The 23,112-nt window shown below is 32.3% G+C and overlaps 1 protein-coding gene across 2 annotated transcripts in view; it reads left to right on the top strand.

Moving 5' to 3' along the window:
* The window catches only part of Arms (Ankyrin repeat-rich membrane spanning), an 86,819-nt gene that overhangs the window by 13,262 nt on the left and 50,445 nt on the right, over positions 1-23,112 (top strand). The window contains exon 1 of one of the 2 annotated variants that reach the window (XM_088259146.1): positions 2,695-3,724. The exons of the other annotated variant lie outside the window; for it this stretch is intronic. Within the exon in view, the coding sequence (XP_088115272.1) occupies positions 3,197-3,724 (528 nt within the window). The 5' untranslated portion in view covers positions 2,695-3,196. Of the gene's footprint in view, positions 1-2,694; positions 3,725-23,112 lie in introns of those variants that run through there. 2 annotated transcript variants of the gene reach the window in all.

Here is a 23,112-nt window from a genome sequence, read left to right as displayed (position 1 = left end):
TTATACTCGTAAAAGCAATATTTTGTACTTACGAATAATTCAACCGATAAAAGTAAGTATGGTATGTACGAGTACGTGACTGCATTCTAAAATGCCAGGTATTTTTTGCATGTAAAGTGGCCGCTTTCTCTTTTTTTGTGTCCAAATAAAATGGCTATGTCTTGTTAGAGTACAAGCACACTATCTTATTATTGTCAAGTAAATTTTGACTGTCTGTTTTGCTGAAACCATGCCGAAAAGTATTCGAAACGTCTGACCATTTTTATGACAGCGGTTTGAAGGGTCGATTACTTATGTACGTAGTTGTGAGATTTTTTTGTCAAAATGGCAAATTCGCACGTTTTTCCAAGCCCGTGGTTTACAACACTATTCATCCATCAATTTTCCCGCACTATAAAAAAGAGATTGCGGCCGCTTTGTAAGCTATAAGAAATAGCAAAAGTCGTAATATTTCGGAGGAGAGGGATTGCCGTTTTTATAATCCATTCTTTGAAAAGCTGGCATGTAGTTGCTAAAGCTATTTTTAGAAAGAGGTCATATTTTACTTTGACCTTTATAATACTGCTGAACATACGATTACGTTTACGCAGGTTACTTCAAAAGTCGCGCACATTGTTAATTTGTAGAGGTTTATCGATTTGTTGTCTTTTTAGTTTGCATTGTATTGTACGTTTATTTTAGTATACCTACGAGGCGCTGGCACTGCCCATACAAAAAAGGTTCGTCGTCCCTGACCTAAACTTTAAAAATATTACATAACTTTTGAACTATTCAGACTTATTATGAACGATTTTCCTGTCATGTTTTAAATTCAATATTATTTTTTTAAACAAATATTGATATTTCAAATCGTTGTTGATATATCAATTTAAGACATATAGTATTCTACAAATAAATCTAATTTTATATAAATATTGACGTAGATATTTTTTGGCGTTTTCTCCTTACAGCTTTTCACATAACAGTGATAAATATCTATGAAAAATAAAAATCGTGTAGGTTCTTACTCCTAGCATTAATTAATCATATCCATCAAAAGGCTGTTACCCTTTGCCCTTTTTGTTATGAAAACCTTATGAATTGTGACATGCTATATCTATCGATTACGGTCAATGTTTTTTTGTTGATGGTTACTATTCTGTAGAAATGTATTAAGTTAAGAAAAACTTAAAAGTACCAGTTAGTTATATAAACATTAAAATACATCTTAATCGATAGCTACATTAATCGTCAGCATAAATTCTAAATTCTTAATCAATGTATTTCTTCCGCCGTCACAGTTAATATGATTGGTTACATTATTTTTATACGAAGCCCAGTCGAATCATAAAAGTAGGAACATTCTGGTTATAATCATAAAAATCCAACATTATATCATAAAAGGTATTTTACTATTTAAAAAACGCAGCTCCGATCTTTTTACGCGGGGGATATCAATTTACTATAGACTGGTACCGTAATGTCCATTTAATGCCTCTCAATAAAGAATTTATATTCGTTTATTGATTTATAATAAAAAAACATATATAATTCAGTCGTTCTCGTAGATTATGATATTTCATGTAATAATATTTCCTTGGGATAATTTGACAATAAAATAAAATTATATTTTCCATCGCGTGCAAGATATGCTAGTGTCTTTTTTGTCCAATTATTGAATGGTGAAATTGATAATTAAATAATACGAAAAATCGTATGCTTTGGAGTGCCTGATTTGCGTGCTCTTGAAAACCACCCTAACTTTATGAAAAATGTAACGTATTGTAGCTCTGATATCGACTCGTGTATTTATAACCCACAAATCTGATATACACAAATAGATATACTCAAGTTTTACAACTTTTAAGTCGGTTTAAATTTATGTTTTGTAATAAAACTGGTTTTGAACATCGGAATATTTTAATACTGAAATTATGAAAACTAAACCTTCAGCATGTTATTCAATATATTTGTATACGATGCAATATACGATGTACACATAAAAGACAAAAAAAATATGACCAAAAATGACAAATTCCGACATAAAGTGGTTTTTAAAGCTGAAAAGAATTGAAATTTTTGCTTACAATTTAATCTCTGCTTAGTAATCAAACAAAAATCTACTTAAAAATAATATTAATTAATTAACTTAATTGCTTATTTAAATTAATATGGGTACATGTCAATTTAAAAATGCAACAACAACGATCATATTTTTCCATTACAATTTATCAACGTAATTTAATTGCAGATATTTCCATGTTTATGTATAAACTACCGTCTTATTTAACAAAGAGTAATTTCCTAACTACAGTACTTAATCAGTATCAGTAACCAAGCTGATGATGTCACCTCTACGCAAAAGTCTATTGAGCAATAAGTACTCGTCTATCTGCCAGCTGTGTGATAATTGGTCAAAGATTCTAACCGTTGTCAACGATGACTACCAGATTATCTACGCTTTAATATCTGCATACTCGTTTACCTCGTTTGCATAAATCGTTAGAATTTTTCTTATTAAAATATTTTGATTATTTCTTGTTTTGACTTTTAATTTTTAATTGTGAATCAATGTACCCATCCGTACCTGGAAAATCGAAATTGGCGTGTAAATTACGGGTACGGTCCGAGGTTTGTGGGCAAGGCCCGGTCCACCGCGCCACCTTCGTCCGTCCTTCGCGAATGTAAAACACTCCGAATGCACTCGAGGAGTGTGCCTTCACGCGAAGCACGCCGATCGACACACCGTCGATCCCGCCGAGATAGCAAATTCTATGACAGCGTAACAATTGATCGCGTTTTTTCTATCACAATTTAAGTTTATTTTATTCGCCGGCGTGACCTCGCGGCGTGTAGTCGCGCCGCAGCCACGCGCGCTTCCATTGTGCTGATTCTCCGTATTGCGAGTTCGCGCTCGGCAGACAGCGGTCCGCTTTGTTTTGACAGCCGAGTGGAAATTCTAATGCGAAACGCTACTCAACAAGTGAACCGCGTGGAGCGGAATGTGATCTCGATGTTTTAGAGTACATCTCCGAGCCGATGTTTTAGTTTTGTTTTCGCAATTCTTAAGTGTTTTTTTTTTACAACTACCGTTCGTGTGTGCTCTCAATTCATTCAGAATTTTATATTGAATTATTTTTGTATCAGCTTTTTTTATGAATGCCAAGAAAAATATCGAAGATAGTAGTTTTTACACCGGTTTCCCGCTGAATACAAAATGTCCGACGCGTCGACGAGCCTCTTGGGTCCGCACTCGGACCCCACCGGAGAAGGGTTGCCCGTGCGCTCCGGGTCCATCGACCGCGCTGGTGCGCTACGTCGACCGTCATTCTCCCGGATCCTGTCGAGAGCGCATTCCCAGTCGGCCAGCAGAGTGGACACGGCCCAATTCTCGCCAGTTCCAACGGATGAGGCGGAGGCGGAGGTCGGCGGTGCCTCGGAGGACTCGGACGACGGGGGCGACCTGGGGGCTCTGCGGCGCGAGATCAGGTCGCGGCTGCGGGCGCCGGGGAGGCGCAACTCGGTGACGGCGCCCTCGTCCCCCGTCACTCCTCGGCGCCCCCCGCGCTCCCCGCGCCGCTCCAACCTGCTGCACTTGCCGCATCTCCCGCACCTCCCGCACCTGCCCCACCTGCCCCACCTGCCGCATCTGCCTCATCTCCCGCACAACCCCCTGACTCATCTGTCAGCCTGGAAGGAGTTCAAGGAGCGCTGGGGATCGGACAACGTCGGGAAGGTTCACGAGGTATCCCGGCTGATTTTTTTTATATCCTTCTATCACTCTATAACAGGCCTGACCAACCCAAATTGCACCCCGGGCCGCATTGTGACCTAAATTTTTCCTAAGGGCCGCATACAGACAGTAATATATTATTTTTACCAGATGTGAAAACACACATTGAACCAACTAAAATGTATCTATTAACATTGTTATCAATTTTAACAACTAAAATTATGAATTAGGACACTTAAATCAAACAATATTACCAATTTTATTTGAAATAAAACTAATTTATCAATGCCACTCAGTGCGACATTTGAGTTTCTTTTCACAAGAATTACAGAAACTTGATTGGTTTTAATAACTTAAATATATTTTGAAGGACCCGACATTTAAAAAAAATATTCTTGATACATCACCGCGGGCCGCGGGTTGCCACCCGTGCTCTATAATCTATAAATGAGTTGACTTTTTTTAGAAACTTTTCTTTCTTCGGTACAATTTTTGCTATATAATTCTTCTCCGGTCGTTTCCCTCATTGCTGAGGGTCGTGACCCCTCTGCCGGCTTCCTCTGGAACCTCGGACAACGCTCTACTATAATTAATACCAATATAAATCATTCGTATTTATAAGGTATGGATTTCTGCGATCCGGAGTCAATGACAACCACGCATAATAACTCGTATACTTAAATTCTAGCGGCATTTACAAGTCTTGTTTTAATTTGACCATACAACGGAAAAGAGATAAGCTCCGACTCCCTCGCTCGTCCAGATAAAATCATCATCTTTCCTAGTTAATCACTGTCGCTCAGTACCCAGCCGCCCTTGTTATGTTGTACTGTTTTGAAATTTCCGATAATTTATGTCCGTACATGCGCAAAATTTTATTAATAATCTCTTGTGTATTTGCTTTTCTATTCAATATTTACGGTCCAAGATTTACGTCGCTTTATGTAAGGCTAGACCGATTTTTTATTCTACTTAATGTAATCTTTAAAAATGGAAGGGTATGACTTTCTTTATTGTAAAAAATACGTTTAACCAGTTTTGATTATAATTTTTTTTCATTACTAGCCAACATTCGAGGAAAAAATATAATTTTATTATGTCAATACATCGAATATTCACAGCCATCAGATAAGGCATGGAATATGACAGTCAACAGCGGTTAGCATCAGGTACCATTCAACAATAGGACGAAAATAATTTCTAAAGATATTTGTTCTTTTAAAGTCAATAATATTCACTTAAACTTTGAACAGGATTTGTGAACACACCTTAGATTATAAAAAAATAGTTCATTATTTAGTCACGCTTGAAAAATAAAGATTTGCTCGCAACGAAATTGTTTAAATATGATAGAACATAATAAACGGTAAATTTTGACAGATTAATTTATATTTTAATCATGACTTATCTCATATGATGGTCAAAACCTATCCAACTTTCAAAAAAATGTTTCGATTGTGCTTTAAAAATTACTTTTTTACCTTTTTTTTCAAATAAAAAAATTTTTCACACAGTGAATGCCGAAATAATAAATAAAATATTTTCATACTCTGGAATAAAAAATTAACAATTAAATTCAATAATAAAGAAAATGTATGAATTTATAACGCAAACTCAAAATACGGCCGTTTTAATCGTTATCATTAAAAGCACTCCTGCGTACGATTCTTATTCCAGGACATTGACACATTAAAGCGAAATAGATACCAAAACAATTTAATTGATTTCAAGAATTAATATTGTACTAACTATTCAATCATTGAAAATAATTTATCGACACTATAAATCTAGACCTTGTAATTCAATTTACGGTCGAGAATCAAGGAGCGTCAAATGATTTGGCCAGGGACTGTACATACTCAAAACTTGCCATGTAATATTATTTTCCGAGTATGATAATATCCGTACGTAAGGAGCTTTGGATTTTTACAAAATCTTTTAAAGTGAATACATATTCTTTATAAAATAAATCAACTTTGTTTTAACCACTTTTTATTGGTACACTTTTTCCAACCGGTTTCGACAAGAACCTTGTCATAATCAGGGTTTTTGTACTAATTCTAAAACATTGAAATGCTCATAGTTAGGTTAAAGTTATCATAAATTTTTATTTAATGGTTAAAACAAAGTTGTTTTATTTTATTAAGTTTATAAAATGTGCCACAAAGTATCTGCGAAAAACATTCAAGAATTGAATACATTTACTTACTTTTTATTATGAATTATGTGCTTATTTTTTATTATTTATACTGTACCAAAGGAAAATTTTAATCCTCCGTTTGTTAGCAATTTTTTATACCATAGCAGATATCATGCAGAACAGCCGACCATCGATTAGCAAATATACAAAGTCCTATGCAGTTTTTATGACTGCAATTAAAATGCAACCGTGACCTAAAACCGAAACGGTTTAATGATAATCAGTTTAGAGTCAATATGCGTATCGTTTTTATATTTGCATTAGAAAGAGTCCCCAGTTTCTTTGTATTGTTCGATGTAGTTTATGTTCTCAATTATGGCTAAATTGCTGTGGATACTTTTAGTGTGGAATCGACTCAGCCTTGGTGTTGTGTGATACAAACACACTCGCAAGAACATGCGCAAAAAACTACACTAGCGAGTCGCATTCCTGTGTAATGTTAGTTAAAACACTGTGTATCGATTCTCGGGCCGAGCTATCCCGCTTCGTCTGACATCATGTTAGAGATGATTGCCTAACCTTAACTAACCTTTCTGCACATTGATTTCCAACCCAGAAGACTAAATGGCGCGATCGGAAGCCCAACTGCTCGCCAGAAATAAAACGCGGTTCATACACGAATTCATTTTACAACTATCATGTTTCAACCATTATTTTTTAACATCTCAACATAGATGAAGAAGAAAATTGAAGTCCGGGCATTTACAGGGTTTACGACCGTCATAGGCTGGTTTAAGTGTAGCATTCACCAATTCTACCCATGATTGACAACTGCACTATTCAAATTCTTTAAACTTCTAGATATATTGATTAAACTCGAAACATTGTCCTTGAATTCAATAGACTTCACTAGGGACATCTATGGTGGGATGAGGCAAGCTGGATCATCTTCTGATTGGTGATGATCCCGCTTATACAGATTTGTGAAGAAATATTTGGACACACTCAAAATGTTTCAGCCATTTCATACTTGATACAAAGTTGATATAATACACTTTGATATTATATATTAGTGTGAATACAATACTTACGCAATATCAAACATTGTTTATGGCGGCATGCTTCTTGAAATATGTTGTTATTAATAATTTTCAATGTTTTCGATTGCATTGTTGTTTCATAAAATCTTAATATTTTCATTGCTGCACGAGCATTGTGAAATCAAACATATTAGAAACGTGCGTTTTCTATTTTCTTTCTTTTCCATATAACCAAACGGGGACACAGCAACGCGTGGTCGCGTATAGCTAGTAATATATTATAATAACGTTTAATATATCGTATGTTTTGTTGTATGTCTCAGTTTAACAAAAGGGTACCATTTTCACGTACCCTATAAAACACAAATATGTTCATCATTTTTACCACAATCGATGTATTCTGTGATTTTTTAAAACCTTTTTTTTTATTTATTTTTGAAATTAATGTTTTTAAATGTAATTATGTTATTAATCTGAATATCGATGTATTCTTGTGTTATGCGTAAATTGCTTTTGTAGGTTTTATTTATAATTAGCTTTACATAAAATGAAATAATTTGCAATTTTTCTATCGCTAGCATTCCATAATGCTAGCTTATTTACATCATTAAATAATAAATTAAATATTGCACTGGTATTTTAGAGATGGTATTATTCCACTGTAAATAATTGGAACACTTGTTAATTAATTGATTAAAGTAATATATTTTATGTACTTCATTTTTATATAGTACTTCAGTAATGTCTACTCGTTTCGTCGGTCTACCAAAGCATAAAGCACTGCAATCTAAGATAAGGTACTCAAACATCTTTTACTGATAACATTAAAATATATATATTTTTAAATAAGATTTGTTACCAACGTTTTTGCAAACAAAATTTTTCAAGTTTTGATCCAGATTTTTTTTGTTTAGTGTTATTTAAGGCCCAGCATTCGTTAAGTCGCAACTTAATTTTCTCTGAATCCAGGTAACATTAAACGTAATTGATTGTTTTGCATTGAAAAAATAAGGTTGTCTTAGAAATAATTATAAGGTTTTGAAAAGAAGAGTTATTGAAAGTTAAGGAGTTTAAAAAATGTATAATTTTTTTTTTCTGTATGTATTCCAAATAACAAAAAAATATCCGATTTACATTTTTTTTTAATCGGGCGTGCACAGACATGTGACCTCTCCGGTGGTCTCCAGTGGAATCAATTATGTGCTAGCGAATATCCCCTTCATCATTCGCAATAACTTTATCGGAAACTGAGCTTGGAACCGGATGCTTTACAGTTTACAGTCAAAAGTCCTAATCACTCAAAACTAGGAAATCGTTTTAGGAGGAGTAAGTACTAAAGTATTAATACTGAGCGAATTAATCTCGTTGAATCTTGAAATTTTAATGTGATTGTTGATAGAATAATAGCGTAATTTCCCAAAATATCGAAGATCTAACTCAGGTTCTAATCGCGATCGTATCGCATCGTACTATGACATACATTATGATTTTGAAACGTAAATTGCCGAAAATATCACATGGTATTATTTAAAGCTCTTTATATAAGCCGAGAATTCTGCTTGATATATATGGTCGTTACGTAAGTACATACTCGTGTATGTACATATTTTTTAAACGACCGTGATGTGAAGTTTTCATTCATTAGTTTTTTTACTTTATTTTTTGTATTGACTATTTTCAGTTCAGGCATTTTCGGTTCTACATATTTTTGTCATTTTAGCTTGTTATCTTATACAGTATACCTACATATTCTTTGTATTTTTCATTAATTTCAATTAGTTTATGTTTTTTTATAATAAAATAACAAGTATATAGTTTTTCGTATTTATTTTATTTATTCGTCGTAACCGACATCATCAGACTGATATCGGTTAAGATAAAACCCTGTTACTGGTCAAATAAAATTAAAGTGGAAAAAAACATAGAAGTACTTATGTAGTTGTTATTTCATCATATAAAATGCAGTTCCAGCAAGAAATGTTAGTTTAAAATTTAAAACATTTATGTTTAGTTATTTCAATGAACTATTAGGACATAATATTAATAAAAATGTAAGTACCTCGGAAAGCAGAATGTGTAATACGCGAAAGACTTTAATAAATATGCAAAAAATTACAATTATCCAAGTAAAAATTATAAGCAATACTTATCTGCAATAAAGTCACTAAAATAGTAAAAAAATATATACTTATATACTTTCGACGCCTAATTAAAGAAAATAAAACGATGTAATAGAATATAATAAACTATATTCATTATTATGAGTAACGAATATACTTAGATATATTGTATAATTACAAAAAGGATTCATTTTTCCTCGTTAGTCGTAAAAATCGCAAGCATGTACTCATTGTATCACAATTGTGTCTCTTTAAAGAATAATTTAGAATTTTTATTTCATTTAAAAAAAGCTTTTGCGCTGAAATTCAATGAGCTCTTCCTTTGTTCGATGAAAATAGATATTAGTAATTACATCTTATGCAGACGTTATGTAGTCGAATACGTACATAGGATACATGACGAACACATAGAAGTAGTTTTGTTACTTAAGTTTACAGATATAAAATATATAAATCACAACCTATCACTGAGTCCTAACTACGACATAGAAAGACAGCAACACAATGCAGCACATTACGTAAAAAAATACCCTTATGATTCAGCACTTTTGATCAAACATAATCATTCGGATATCACAAGTAAGATGTGAAGACTGACTGACTTAAAAAATCTATAGGCTAGCATAATTTTTTTATATTAATAACACGATTTTTCTGTTTGATAATTTTATTTATCACTTTTTTAAAGAAACTGACCAACTAACCATCACACCGGTTCCCTGCAAGGGCAGACAGAGAGAATAGAACGCCACACCAATCTTTCTTTGCAAATAATCTTCGCCTACTCCATATTCATGCATCTCATTTCAGCACCCGCTGATTATTTCGACTGCTGAACTGACCATTTTCAAGTATTTGAAATACTTGATCATTCCAAGTTTTCCCCGGTCTTTCTGTGCTACGATTATCAATTTGTTTACCGTTCATTCCTCACTCATTCGTATCACATGTCCAAACCATCTCAACATAGTTATAAGTTATTATCAGTTTTTTTTCATACATCGCTCACTCCTTTCAAGAACGTCATAAATCAAAAAACTTGATTTTTCAGGAGAACGTTTTTAAAGTTTAAAAATAAAACACAATGTATTAAAAATTAATATCAAGCCACTTATTGAAGTTTTTACTGTGCAGCAGATCTTTTTAGGTAAAACCTGAAGGATTATTCTCCATTTGAAAAATATTTAGTATATTTGAAAAAATAATTAAACAATACCTTTTCTTTAAAATGTAAAAACAACACTTTCTGCCCTGTAGCGGATAAATATTGTTAAAAATATGCCTCTTTTGCTGGGATATAGTACATTTTCTGGGCATTCCGAAAACATGTAAAACTGAAAATGTATGATTTTTTATTTATGACGTTCTTGAAAGGAGTGAGCGACATGTGTGATACTAATTAAGAATTATCTTGTTTATTATTTGAAGGTGGTAAACATAATTAGTTTTATACACCGTGTTCAGAGTTTACATCCAATACGTACTCGTGTAACCATTTTTCTAGGTAGGCTTGTCTTGCTGGCTACAAAACTGAAACAAACAGTACATTTTTTAAATAACTTTTAAAAGCGTTTTGTGAATGCAAAGTAGCATGCATTTAATTGCTTACACGTGCATATTTAGAGGCCTTACCTACCTAATTATTATTACACATAGATATATACCGTATATTCAGATTTGTAGTACGCCAAGGTTTTTGTGTGACGTATCTTAATTTTTCTATTAGTATTATATAATTAACAAAATATCCGAAAAATCGATAAAAACCCCATTTATCCTCCTTTGATTTTGGTTTTTCGCTGACTCCGAGGAAAGTCGATGGTGGATAATAAAAATGCTTGTAATCATTTTCAAACACCGTATAACGGTGTTTGAAAATGATGCGGAATGCATCGAAACACGCGTCACAATAGACAGTAAGAAGCAGTGGTATTACCCAAATAAAACATAAATTATAAATAAAATGTTATAGGCCTCTCAACTTCAGGTGAAGCATGTACCGTTTTTATACGAAAGAAGCTGAAAGTCTTAGCATCCCAGAGCTCACAACCGGCATTAGGCTGACTTAATATACTTCACAAATTTCTTGACTGAAGGCACCACCGTCAGCCATACCTCCAAATCTATCAAATACCGAACTAACATATGATAGGAATCCAACAACATTGCATATGTATGTGTATATATGTACATCTTTCAAAAATTAATATTAGATGGATGTTCAGTAATGGGCAGAATGATGAACGTTACACAAGTTTGTACTTATGTCAGCCAAATAATTCCAGGTAAGAATTCCCATAAGCCCTGAGATGCTCAGATTTCATCTTCTTTCGTATAAAAAACGGTAGATGCTTTATCTCAAGTTGAGACACATATAATATTGATATTCATCCGTAGGGTGAATATGAATAATCCAGTGTCTGATATCGCTCACTCCTTTCAAGAACGTCATAAATAAAAAAATCGTCAATATTCAGTTGTGCATGTTTTCGGAATGCCCATTAAATGAACTATATCCCGGCAAAAGCGGCATATTTTTAACTTAATATTTACGTGCTACAGGGCAGAAAGTGTTGTTTTTGCATTTTGAAGAAAAGGTATTGTTAAATTATTTTTTTAAATATACTAAATATTTTTCAAATGGAGAAAGAACTTTCAGGTTTTACCTAAAATGATATGTTGCGCAGTAAGAAGTTCAATAAGTGGCTTGATATTTATTTTTAATACATTTTATTGTATTTTTAAACTTAAAAAACGATCTCCTGAAAAATCTATTTTTTTTTATATATGACGTTGTTGAAAGGAGTGAGCGATATATGATAATAAAAATTCTTAAAATAAAACGTATTGACAGAACATGGGTTTCGTATTGTGAAGCGCTTTTTTAACTTTAGTGCCAGGTTATTTTCGCGGTTTTTTAACAACGTTTTTTATTCGACCGTCTTACGGAAATTGTTGTTTTATAAATTGCTGCAAAAAAACTCCATCTACGAGCAACTTCGTTTTTTTTCTCTTCATAATAACCGAACGTTGGCATCGTACGTATGTTGTGTGTGGGTATTACTCGAGTACCAACCAGGTATACTGATTTAACTTTTGATTATATTTTTTAGACGGTGTGGTTTTTGCTTCGAGACATAAAATTTATGGAACGATGACATCATTGTATTATATTATATTTATGACTTTTTTAAAAACTTTTTTCTTCAGTGTACACATACTTTTATTACTATTGTAGATAGTTGTTCTTGTAATGTAATAAAAAAAATATATTGTTAATTAAAACATATAATGTTTGATAGATTTTCAATGGTGAAATAAGGAAAGAATGCAAGGCTGAGGTAAGCATTATCTATAAAATTAAGAACGGTGTGTTGATATAGTTTGGACATGTTAAACTAATGAATGAGAAAAGAACTGTAAAACAAATTTGTGAGGTGAATGTAGTTGGAAAAAGGAACAGAGGAAGACGGAGGAAATGTTGTCATGATCAGGTATGTCAAATACTTGAATGCGGTCGGATCAAGAGTCGAAATAATCGGCGGGTAAAGAGGCGACGAATGTTTTCAAAGGCAGAGTGATATGACGTTCTATTCTCTCGGCCTACCCCTTTGGAGAAGCGGCGTGGTAGTTAGTTAGTAAATTATTAATAATATTAATTATTAGTTTCAGGGGTGGTATTACAAACACTTGTTTTTTTCAGCTTTTCTTGTCTTTTATTTTCATTGATTTTGGCATTTTGAATACTGTCGTCTATTGTCAGGATGTTAATGTTGCTGAAAAAATATTAGGTTTTATCGAATGGGAGTAAATTCAATCTTATCTACACTACGTAGATAAATTAACTATGTTCACGCGTTTAGAATATCGCCCTCTTATACTCCTAACCTTTGAAGACAACAAAAGAAATTGTAGCATTATTGAACCCAAACAAACACTCTTTTGAATACATAATAGAAATATATTATGCATGTTCTTCTTGTTTGGCGTTTTCGCCTTTTACCAGAACAAACAGAAAAACATATTTAACATTAATTTAAAAAAAATAAAACGAATAGAAATAAATATCATAAGAAAAGAAAACAAATAGAAATAAATTATTATTTTGTAAAATTGACACAACACCAACTTTGTTTTTAACCACCTTTCCAACCGGTTTCGACAAATACCTTGTCTTCTTCGGGGATCGATATATACTGAAGAAAATGTCGTTGTCTAAACCGGTTGGAAAAATAGTACCAAAAATAAAAATGGTTATAAACTGTTTGGGTTTTAATTATTTTTCAATTTTATAAAATGTGCCACCAAGTATTGGCAAATTTTTTAAAATGTTTTGCTTACCAACCTCTCTGAGTTTATTTTATTTTTATCAGCGGTTTTTATGTGTAAATTAAATTTGTGTTTGTGAAATGTGTTATTTGACTGCGAAGCCGACAAAGGGCCGATAGTCGCTAACTACCGACTGTTAGTAAATATTTTATTTTAATAAAATATTTATTTTCTTGTAGATGTTAGAAATGTAGATGCTAAGCCGACTATCGGCTAAGTGGCTGATAGTTGGCTCAGCTGACTATCGGTGCATCTCAAGTTATTTTATTTATACAGTTTTATGCTTGCATTACACTTCAGTACCATTTGGTTCTTTCAAAAAAGGGTTATTATCTAAAAACATACCAAAATTAGGTTAGATAATGAGTACGATAAGAAAAAAAAATAACAAATGATAATTTTAATAAATACAAAAATATCATAAAATATGTGAATTTTTTTGTGTTGATCTCATATTCCTCCCGAGTAAAAATGACGTATTTTTAATTCTGAATCCGAAAATTCCGAATTCACAAAATCGAATTGGAAAAACCGACGTATGAGACAATGGTTAATTTCCGCGTCGCATGCACTCTGTTTCGTGTGACTAATGACTTATAGGGCTTCAGCAATCCAAAATTTCGTAACCATCCATATTTAGTAACGTGTGTTCAATAAATCTGAAAATGATGATTTTATTTAATAATCTCTGTTATCGTGGGTATTATCAGTAAGTTTGAAGTCGTAACCTGTTTCAGAATAGCCACACTTGCTTAAATAACAATAATATTAATCGAAATACACTTGACCTTCCGACAAACGAGTGATAGTACCATACTACGCAACTACGCGTGGACTTGCATAAGTACAGTATCTACTCAATGAATTAGGGCCACGCAGAATTTCGCGCAATTTCTCAATTCAAACAGGAATAACTCAGAGAAAACCTTGAATAAAACAACATTGAATTTTATTTACACATGAACACTTTATTACGCTTAAATTACGCATATTTTTTCATATAAATATAGTTAGTATTTAGTATTTCCACCTTTGGCAGAAATAACTGCCTCAATTGTTTTTGGCATACTTAAAATGCACTGTTTTATCATGTTCTTTATTTCTTCGTCTTCTGACCAAATTTTTTGAATATTTTTTTTTAGACAGTCTACTGTCGGATTTGGAAATGAGTATACCTTATTTTTTAACATGATCCATACGTTTTCTATAGGATTAAGGTCCGGAGAATTTCCAGGCCAGGGGAGCAAAGGCAGATTTTTGTTAGACAAAAATTTTATTATTGATTTAGCCCGGTGGCAAGGTGCCCCATCCTGCATGAAGGTGTATGGACCTTCTGTTGGGTCGAGTGTGGTAGAAGGGCAATAAAATTCGTTCGAGGACCTGCTTATAGGAATTTTGGTTCATTGTTCCTTCCACGAAAAACAACGGCCCAGGTAAATTGTTAATAATACATGACCATATCATTGTTGCAGGGGGGTGTTTGATAACTTTTATCACACAGGCCTCATTGTAACGTTCCATTGGTGTTCTCCTGATGAATCGACGGCTCTCTGTCACGGCTTCTAACCGGCACTCATCACTAAAGATGACCTGAAAAATAATGAAAATTTAAGTTTAATTCAAACATATAAGTTTATTTACTAAAATGATATGTTGAAAATTCAGTTTAAATAAATACCTTTTTCCAATCATCTACCGAGTAATTTCGATGTAGCCTGGCCCATTTTAATCGATCCGCTTTCATTCGTGGTGTCAATTTTGGTACTTTTACAGGGCGCCTGCATTTCAGATTTACTTCGTAAAAACGTCGCCTCAGTGTTGATACCGATATATTTATACCCTCTTCTTCCAATTTTATTTTTAATGTTTTTGCTGATGCACTACGGTTTTCTAAGGTACTTTGAACGATTTTTCGATCAGTCCTCGGTGTTGTTTTTCTAATCCTACGACAGTTCTTTCGCCGATTGCTGGTGGCGGGTGACTGATTTTTTATTGATTTTGAAATTCTGTCCACTGTTTGACGAGAAACGTTTTCTTTTTTTGAAATTTCTCTATTAGATAGTATTCCTAATTTCAGTAGCACTATAACACTAGACTTTTTTTCCTCAGAAATGTCTTTACTTTTTCCCATTTCGTCCTTTTCAAAAAAAACACTTGTGTTTACAAAAAAAAATTATATTTTATGTACTAAAATTAAAAATTAAGTTTTTTTCACAAGACACGATAACTATATAACCTCTTTGAACAAAACAACAACCAAAACTCAAGAAACTTCACTAATAAATGAGATAGGATTATTTTTTGAACTTTCAACTATCTGTCTACCTGTGCTAATTAGGGACCTTTCTCAGAAAAAGGGTTTGAAATTTTGTAAAGGGTTAAATAATCCAGGTATATTTTACATATTATTGAAAGTAATATACATGATATTAGATATCAATAGAAAACTTAAAGTATTTATGTAAAATAAATATAATAATCCAAAAGATTTCAGAGTATTCAAAAAAATAATGGGTGGCCCTAATTCATTGAGTAGATACTGTAAATGTATGTATTGCGTACAGTAAACTCGATGGGCGCTAGCGTAGTTTGATAATTAGTTATCGGGATTATTTTGGTCTCAATCCTTTCATTCTGAGATTGTATAATCTAGAATAATGTCCTTAAAATAAACTCCACAAATATTTTGGATTGAACTTTGGATTGAACCAGAAATCCTTTTTCGGTTTTGTTTTTATAAACACAAGGAAATGAATAAAATACAATAAAGGAAATCAGTTTTAACTACAAATATTTAAAAACTACTTTATATTTAAAAAATATATATATTTTTTGTATTGAAAGGCTTCTATCTCCACTTATGGTATTGTGCATAAGAGCGATTTATGTAATTTTTACTAAGTCAAAAATCCTATCAATGAAAAATAATATAAATTATTATTAACATTATATAAAAAACGTTAGTATCTGGTGTTTAATTTTGAGAGAAAAAATGCTCCATTGAAACAAAAACGTGGATTTTTTAAAAATTACTGTAAGAACTAGCTGTACTCGGCCGCGCTTTGCTGTAGATCAATCAAGTTGAATGGAAAAGAAAGAAACGCGAAAAAAACACACGTTTGTAATGTTAATTTCACAATGTTAGTGAAGCAATACAAATATTAAAAGTCTATGAGGCAACAATGGAATCAAAAATATCGAAAATGCTTAGTGACAGCAGCTGTCAAGAAGTACGCTGCCCGCCATGAGGAATGTCTTGTATTGCGTGTGTTTTTGTTACTATAGATGGCGCTGTCATACGCTAAAAAAACTGTTTAAGAATATTGTTCTACCATGTCATCTATTACATTTTTATTTATATATGTAGATTGATAAAAATGCGCGTATACCAATGCAACGTTGTGTCAAAATTTCAAAGCAATTGGCGAATAACTTCAGGAGATTAATGATTTTGAACAGACTAACATTTTTATTTGAAATATTAAAATCTGAACGGAAATTTTCGACCGTTTTATTGCCATTATATAAAAAAATACATTTCCATATCTAGCAATGTCATGTTGCGTGCGGTGGCTTGATAAAGATATTTTTTGTGCAGATAAAGCGCACATTTTATTTTAAATACACTTACTGAAATATGCAAAATATTTTTTGTGAAAAGGATAAAACCGTTTCGTATTTTTGCACAGCATTAATTCATTTGAATTATGTTTGAATAATTGCTGTCTGAAGAATCTGTTTCTATGTGTTTTAGCATTATACCACGAGACTATTTTTATACGGGTATGTAACCAATTAATTAATTTGCAATTATAATTATTTACGATCAAATAACAATGCAATTAAATTCCGTGCAGTTGTTGATATGAGAGCAGTAGTGTATTGACTTCAGTTTATTGCGTACTAGTTTTAAATTAGCCATATAAAATACTTTATTTTTTTAAATACATCCTCTGAAGTATTATTTATTTATTTAAAAAAGTCTATAAAATCGTTAAATATTTGAACAATGTTTTATTAAATTTAGATCTTATTTTACATGACATTATTGTAGATAACCTAAAGGCAAGCTTTCCTTTTTTCTCACGCTTACTGCACCCCCTGATGATGCATAGGGCACTGCATCGTATCGACGCATTGTATTCGATCGTTAATTTCATGAAGGCAAAGTGATTGTCCCTGCGCTTCAGGTACTAGTCCTGGTTGCTAGTAAATTATAATCTTATTAATATATCACACACAACCCCCATGGAAATCGAACCCGGAACTTCTAGGATGGTAGCCAAACGCGCTAACCACTTGATAACGGAGGCAGAGACAAGATTATCTTAAAAATGGTTACATAATCCAGATTTTTGATATCGTATAATCGTCGATGGTAATTTTAATTAGAAATATTATAAGTAATCTCAACAGAAACGAGTAAATTTTATGAGAAGAAAATGTGGAAGTATAAACATTAGGACCTATGACCTGTCATCGACTTGTTTTCATTATGTACACTGCATAACATTCACCGCTTATGATTGAAATCGATATAATTTTTTGATTATTTTTTTATGTTGATTGTAATTATACGTACTTCGGATCTTTGGGCAAAGCCTGTGTTGTGCTTAAATATACGAAATACTTGAACAGAATTTAATACAGTTATGAACATAAATAGATCTAATCATCCAACCTGAACTGTGACCAATTATGGTTCCGCCTTGTCTCTACCAATGAGCAGTAACCAACGATGGACAGTGTTCTTAAATGGATGATTATTTTTTTTAAGAATTAAATGGTTTAACGCCCTACACATACGAACGTACGTGATACGCGCGGTTTTTCTTCACCATTCCGCGCTAAACCGTATGACTTACGCGCACTAGAAAAGATATCTGTTCCAAAAATATTTAATGCGTACCGTATACACTGCCAAATTTTTGTCAGGTTTCATGCCTGACAATATTTTGTGACAACAAACGTTGTGATTTTTTTTGCTTGTTTATAAAAAAATATGCCTGAAAATAACCCGAAGGTGGGGGAGAAAATTGAATATTTTTGGTTCAGGAAAAGTAAAATGATTCGAAATAAGGTGTATTTTAATGTATTCGATTGTATTATATCGATTTCATCTTTTGTCTCTACCAAGATAGCCTAACACCAATTAGTATGAAGTATCGAGAAATTTAAATGCGTTTTATACTGTTTATAATATACGCCATATGAACCTTAATGCTTGGAACCTACACGCTCACCTTAAGGCTTGGAATAAATAAATAAAATAAATATTTATATATTCCAAGCCTTAAAATAAATAAACAACGTATTAAATTTAACTTTCAGGATTATACTATGGATATTGTATATGTATGTACTGTATGATTATGTATGTTTACAAACATAGTTATTGGTTTTCCAATACTTTTTCATTATGTTTATTCTTTTACCAGTTGTTTGTTCGATTTATCACGATACCAAACATACGTATATTTCTGCACCAGCTGTTTAATGTTTTGCTTCAATAGATGATAATAATTACGCTTAACGCAGTTTGATTAATTCTGCTGGTAGTTGGTAGTAATGTAGTACTCGACATGCCGACCTCGAAATTAGCACTCCGTTTGAGTTTGATGGATAGTAAAGGATCGGAACGAATTCTCATGAAGTCACAAATGCTCGAGTGTCACGCGCAGTATAAATTAGATAATTGTACTCTGTCGGGCTTACAATTATATACTTAATTCATAGTATTTATTGATTCGGCATTAACTTGTGTAATATTATTTTTTGACATCTCATCAAAGATGAAGAAGAATATGGATGTCTGGGCATTTACGGGGTGACGACCGTCATAGGCTGGTTTAAGTGATCACTTTACACACGTGTAACATTCACCAATTCTACCCATTATTGACAGCCACACTACTCAAATTCTTGGAAGTTCTATATATATGAACCAATTTAGAAACCTTGTTCTTGAATCACTAGAACTTCACTAGAGACATCTATTGGTGAGATGTAAAGAAGCTTTTTATTAAGCAGAAACTCTTATATTAGTATGTGAGGTCCGAATCCTGGATTATAATCACACACATGAGAAACGCCAGAAAACACCATTTTCATTTTTATTATTTAAGCTTATAATTTGACCAGATAATTTATTTACAACATTTTGAGTGTGTCCAAATACTACAATACAAATAGTATTTGGACACACTCAAAATGTTGTAATGACATACTGATTATTTTATTAAAATTATACCACTTCAAAGAGTTTTATTTATGTATACGACTAGTTTCGAAAACTTATAGATGTTTTCTTCTTCTGGTACAAATTAAAACGTTTTAAGTTTACGAAACTAGTCGTATATATAAATAAAACTCATTAAAGTGGTATATTTAAGTGTTTAATTTTAATTACATACTTATTTCATGTTTTCAATCGTTTTCATAATCAACCACTTGATGTGCCAATTGATTTTCAATCTGATTATTTATAATAATTTTATTTATTAATTGCGGTAACAATAACCATCTATGTACCATTATCAATATAATTTCTAGATATAATAAAATAACAATAAAGTTTATTCCACGTTTCGCTCACTCCTTTCAACAACGTCATATATCAAAAAACTTGATTTTTCAGGAGATCGTTTTTAAAGTTTAAGAATATAATAAAATGTATTAAAAATAAATATCAAGCCACATTTTGAACTTTTTATTGTGCAACAGATCTTTTTAGGTAAAACCTAAAGGTTTTTTCTCCATTTGAAAAATATTTAGTTTATTAAAAAAAATATATACATTTTCTTCAAAATGTAAAAACAACACTTTATACCCTGTAGCGAGTAAATATTATGTTTAAAATATGCCGCTTTTGCTGGGATATAGTACATTTTCTGGGCATTCCGAAAACATGCACAACTGAAAATTGACGATTTTTGATATTTGACGTTGTTGAAAGGAGTGAGCGATTTGTACTCTGTCAGGTTTACAATTATATACTTAATTCATGTTTTCAATCGTTTTCATAATCAGCCACTTGATGTGCCAATTGATTTTCAATCTGTGATTATTTATAATCATTTGATTTACTAATTTCGTTAACAACAACCATCAATACCATTATTAATATAATTTCTAGATATAATAAAATAGCAAGTATAAAGTTTATTCCACGTTTATCCAATTTTAACAGTGACCGGATTTTGTCGTTACCGACATGACATCAGTCACTGGTCAAATAAAATAAATGTGGAAAAAAACTATTTAGCTGTTATTTTATTATATGAAATGTAGTTCCACCAAGAAATGTAAGTACTAAATTTAAAACTTATAATTTATAGACACTGAAATTCAGTTTATGAACGTCAGTTTGACTATTTTGATACTTCGCAAGTAAACAGTCCATTCCCGGGGATTATACATTCATATACTATCAATTCAGAATTGTATTATAAGTATAAAAATATAAGTAAGCATTTTTATACAGTCGCCATTGGTGGCTCGTTACTAAAATTAGGAAAAAAATGTGACAGAATAAACTTGAATCTAGAAACTCTGACACGCGAACCTGAAATGCGACAATAATCACGAGAACACAGCTCGACTCAAATCGCAGTAAAAAATCTTATTATTTTAAACTTTACCGATAAAAAAAAAATATATTTAACTTTATTTTTAATATATAGGAATGTTTTACAGTCGGGTATCATCAATATACTAAATATATGTATAACTATTTTAAACGGATAATGTTATTCGTTTGATTTTTTATTTGTAAGTAAGTATATGCAATTTATCTGTTCGTTGTCCGCCTCCGTAGTGTAATAGTCGGGCACAATAGGATGCGGATGAGAGTTTTAATAAAATTATCCATATTTTATTTTTCAAATGTGATGATTTTTATTTCACGTCAAATTGACTCAAGTGACTTTTTTATAAGGGTGTTTTATAAGTTGCCGCTGGTTATTTAAAAAAAAGTGAAAATAACGGTTCTATTTCCACATCCTTATACGTTAACATATCTACTTTGGGCATATCGCCAGAAAGAACGAGAAGAGTCTTGAAAAAATGGTAGTAACAGGTACAGTTGAAGGCAAGCGGGCAAGAGGACGGTCTCCAACAAGATGGACAGACCAAATAAAGGAATTAACCGGATCCTCGCTAAACGCTGCCATCAAGTTGACCCAGGACCGGGAAGAATGGAGAGGACTTGTGCACCAAGTGCCTGACATTCCAGAAGACCACGACGCTCAGCATTGAGCAAGAAGATGAAGAAGATACGTTAACACGTTTAGTGCGTCGAACACGGCTCCCGTGTCCATACAAATATTACACCTACGCGTTGACGGGAGTCTTGTTGAATAAAGATAAGAACTCGTAGCCGATATTATATGTTTTGAAAACACGAAGGAATACACTTATTATGATGTAATAGAAAGCAGAATTTGATTTTGAACAAAGTTATGGGTTCGATTACGGGAATTACTCAATACCATTTCTGTATGGACCGCTGACGGGTATTCATTTTTTATTTATTTATTTACAAACACCAACTTGGACTGCTTTTTTGTTTTACATAATTAGTCTAAATATGCATTACTTTTCTTGGAAAAAGAATGTGTGAATTCAATCCATGGTTCGATAATTGTAAAAGCCACTTTATCATAATTAATAATAAAATAATAAAACCCTTATGCGCATCCCAATGGTGCATAGGGCACTGTGTCATATTAACGCAGTGTTATCTTGATCGTTTACACATGAAGGAAAGGTGATCAGCCCTCCGCTTCAGGTACCAGTCCATGGTAATATTGAATAAATATTACAGTGAAAAAAATCATCATAATTAAGAGACCATCATATCATAATTAAGAGAATTGTTTTTATTTTATTATACATATTGCTTTTTAAATTGTCGAGGATTTTTAAGTGTTCAATGTCTATAACAATTTTAAAACATGTCATGTTTTATACATAATTTATCGGCAATCATACTTTCCGAAGTTTATCGGCAATTATACAATACTTAATGACAATTGACAGTTTTTTAATGAAATCAGTTTCTTGACCTTGCAACCATTAATTATACTTGATTGTTTTATCTTATCGAATTGTAAATATTAAAAAAATGCTTGATAAAAAGGACTTATTTCGTTGAGATACATACATGCACGCATACAGACACAATTTTATACTTTATAGATTATCTCCTGATTGGAGTTATTAACTTAATTATCATAGAAATAAATCGTAAGTATATTGCATTTTTAATTACATTATTTTTTTTATATTTAAAGGAAAGCAAACCCTCTATTTTTAGAGGCTTCTGTGCAGGTGAATCTATTTTTACTATTCTATTTTTATTTAGTGTGGATTTTTCATTACTATGTCAAACTTTTAAAAGTTTTATTTTTAATTCGAGTATATACTTATACGCTTTGTGTTTAATATATTTTTTAAACCTTTATCCGCACCCGATAGGGCACTGCATCATATAAACGCAGTGTTATCCTGATCGTTGACACCAGAAGAAAAGGTGATCAGTCAGCTTCAGGTTCCAGTCCAGGGTAATATTGAATAAATATTAGAGTAAAAAAATCACTTTTATTTATTTTACCCCCTCCCCCTTCTGGAAATTGAACCCTCGACCACCAGTGTGGTATCCGAGCGTGCTGACCATTACACTACGAAGGTGGATTGATAAATAATTCAATAAAAATCCATACCTCGAAATATATATAATAAGCTTTTGATTAACAATTAAATAAGCTTTTG

This window comes from Brachycentrus maculatus, unplaced genomic scaffold (assembly GCF_059751285.1).
Source record: "Brachycentrus maculatus isolate JH-2025_06_01 unplaced genomic scaffold, ASM5975128v1 h1tg000110l, whole genome shotgun sequence".
In the NCBI taxonomy this organism is placed as follows: domain Eukaryota; kingdom Metazoa; phylum Arthropoda; class Insecta; order Trichoptera; family Brachycentridae; genus Brachycentrus; species Brachycentrus maculatus.
This window is presented reverse-complemented; position numbering and strand designations above follow the sequence as displayed.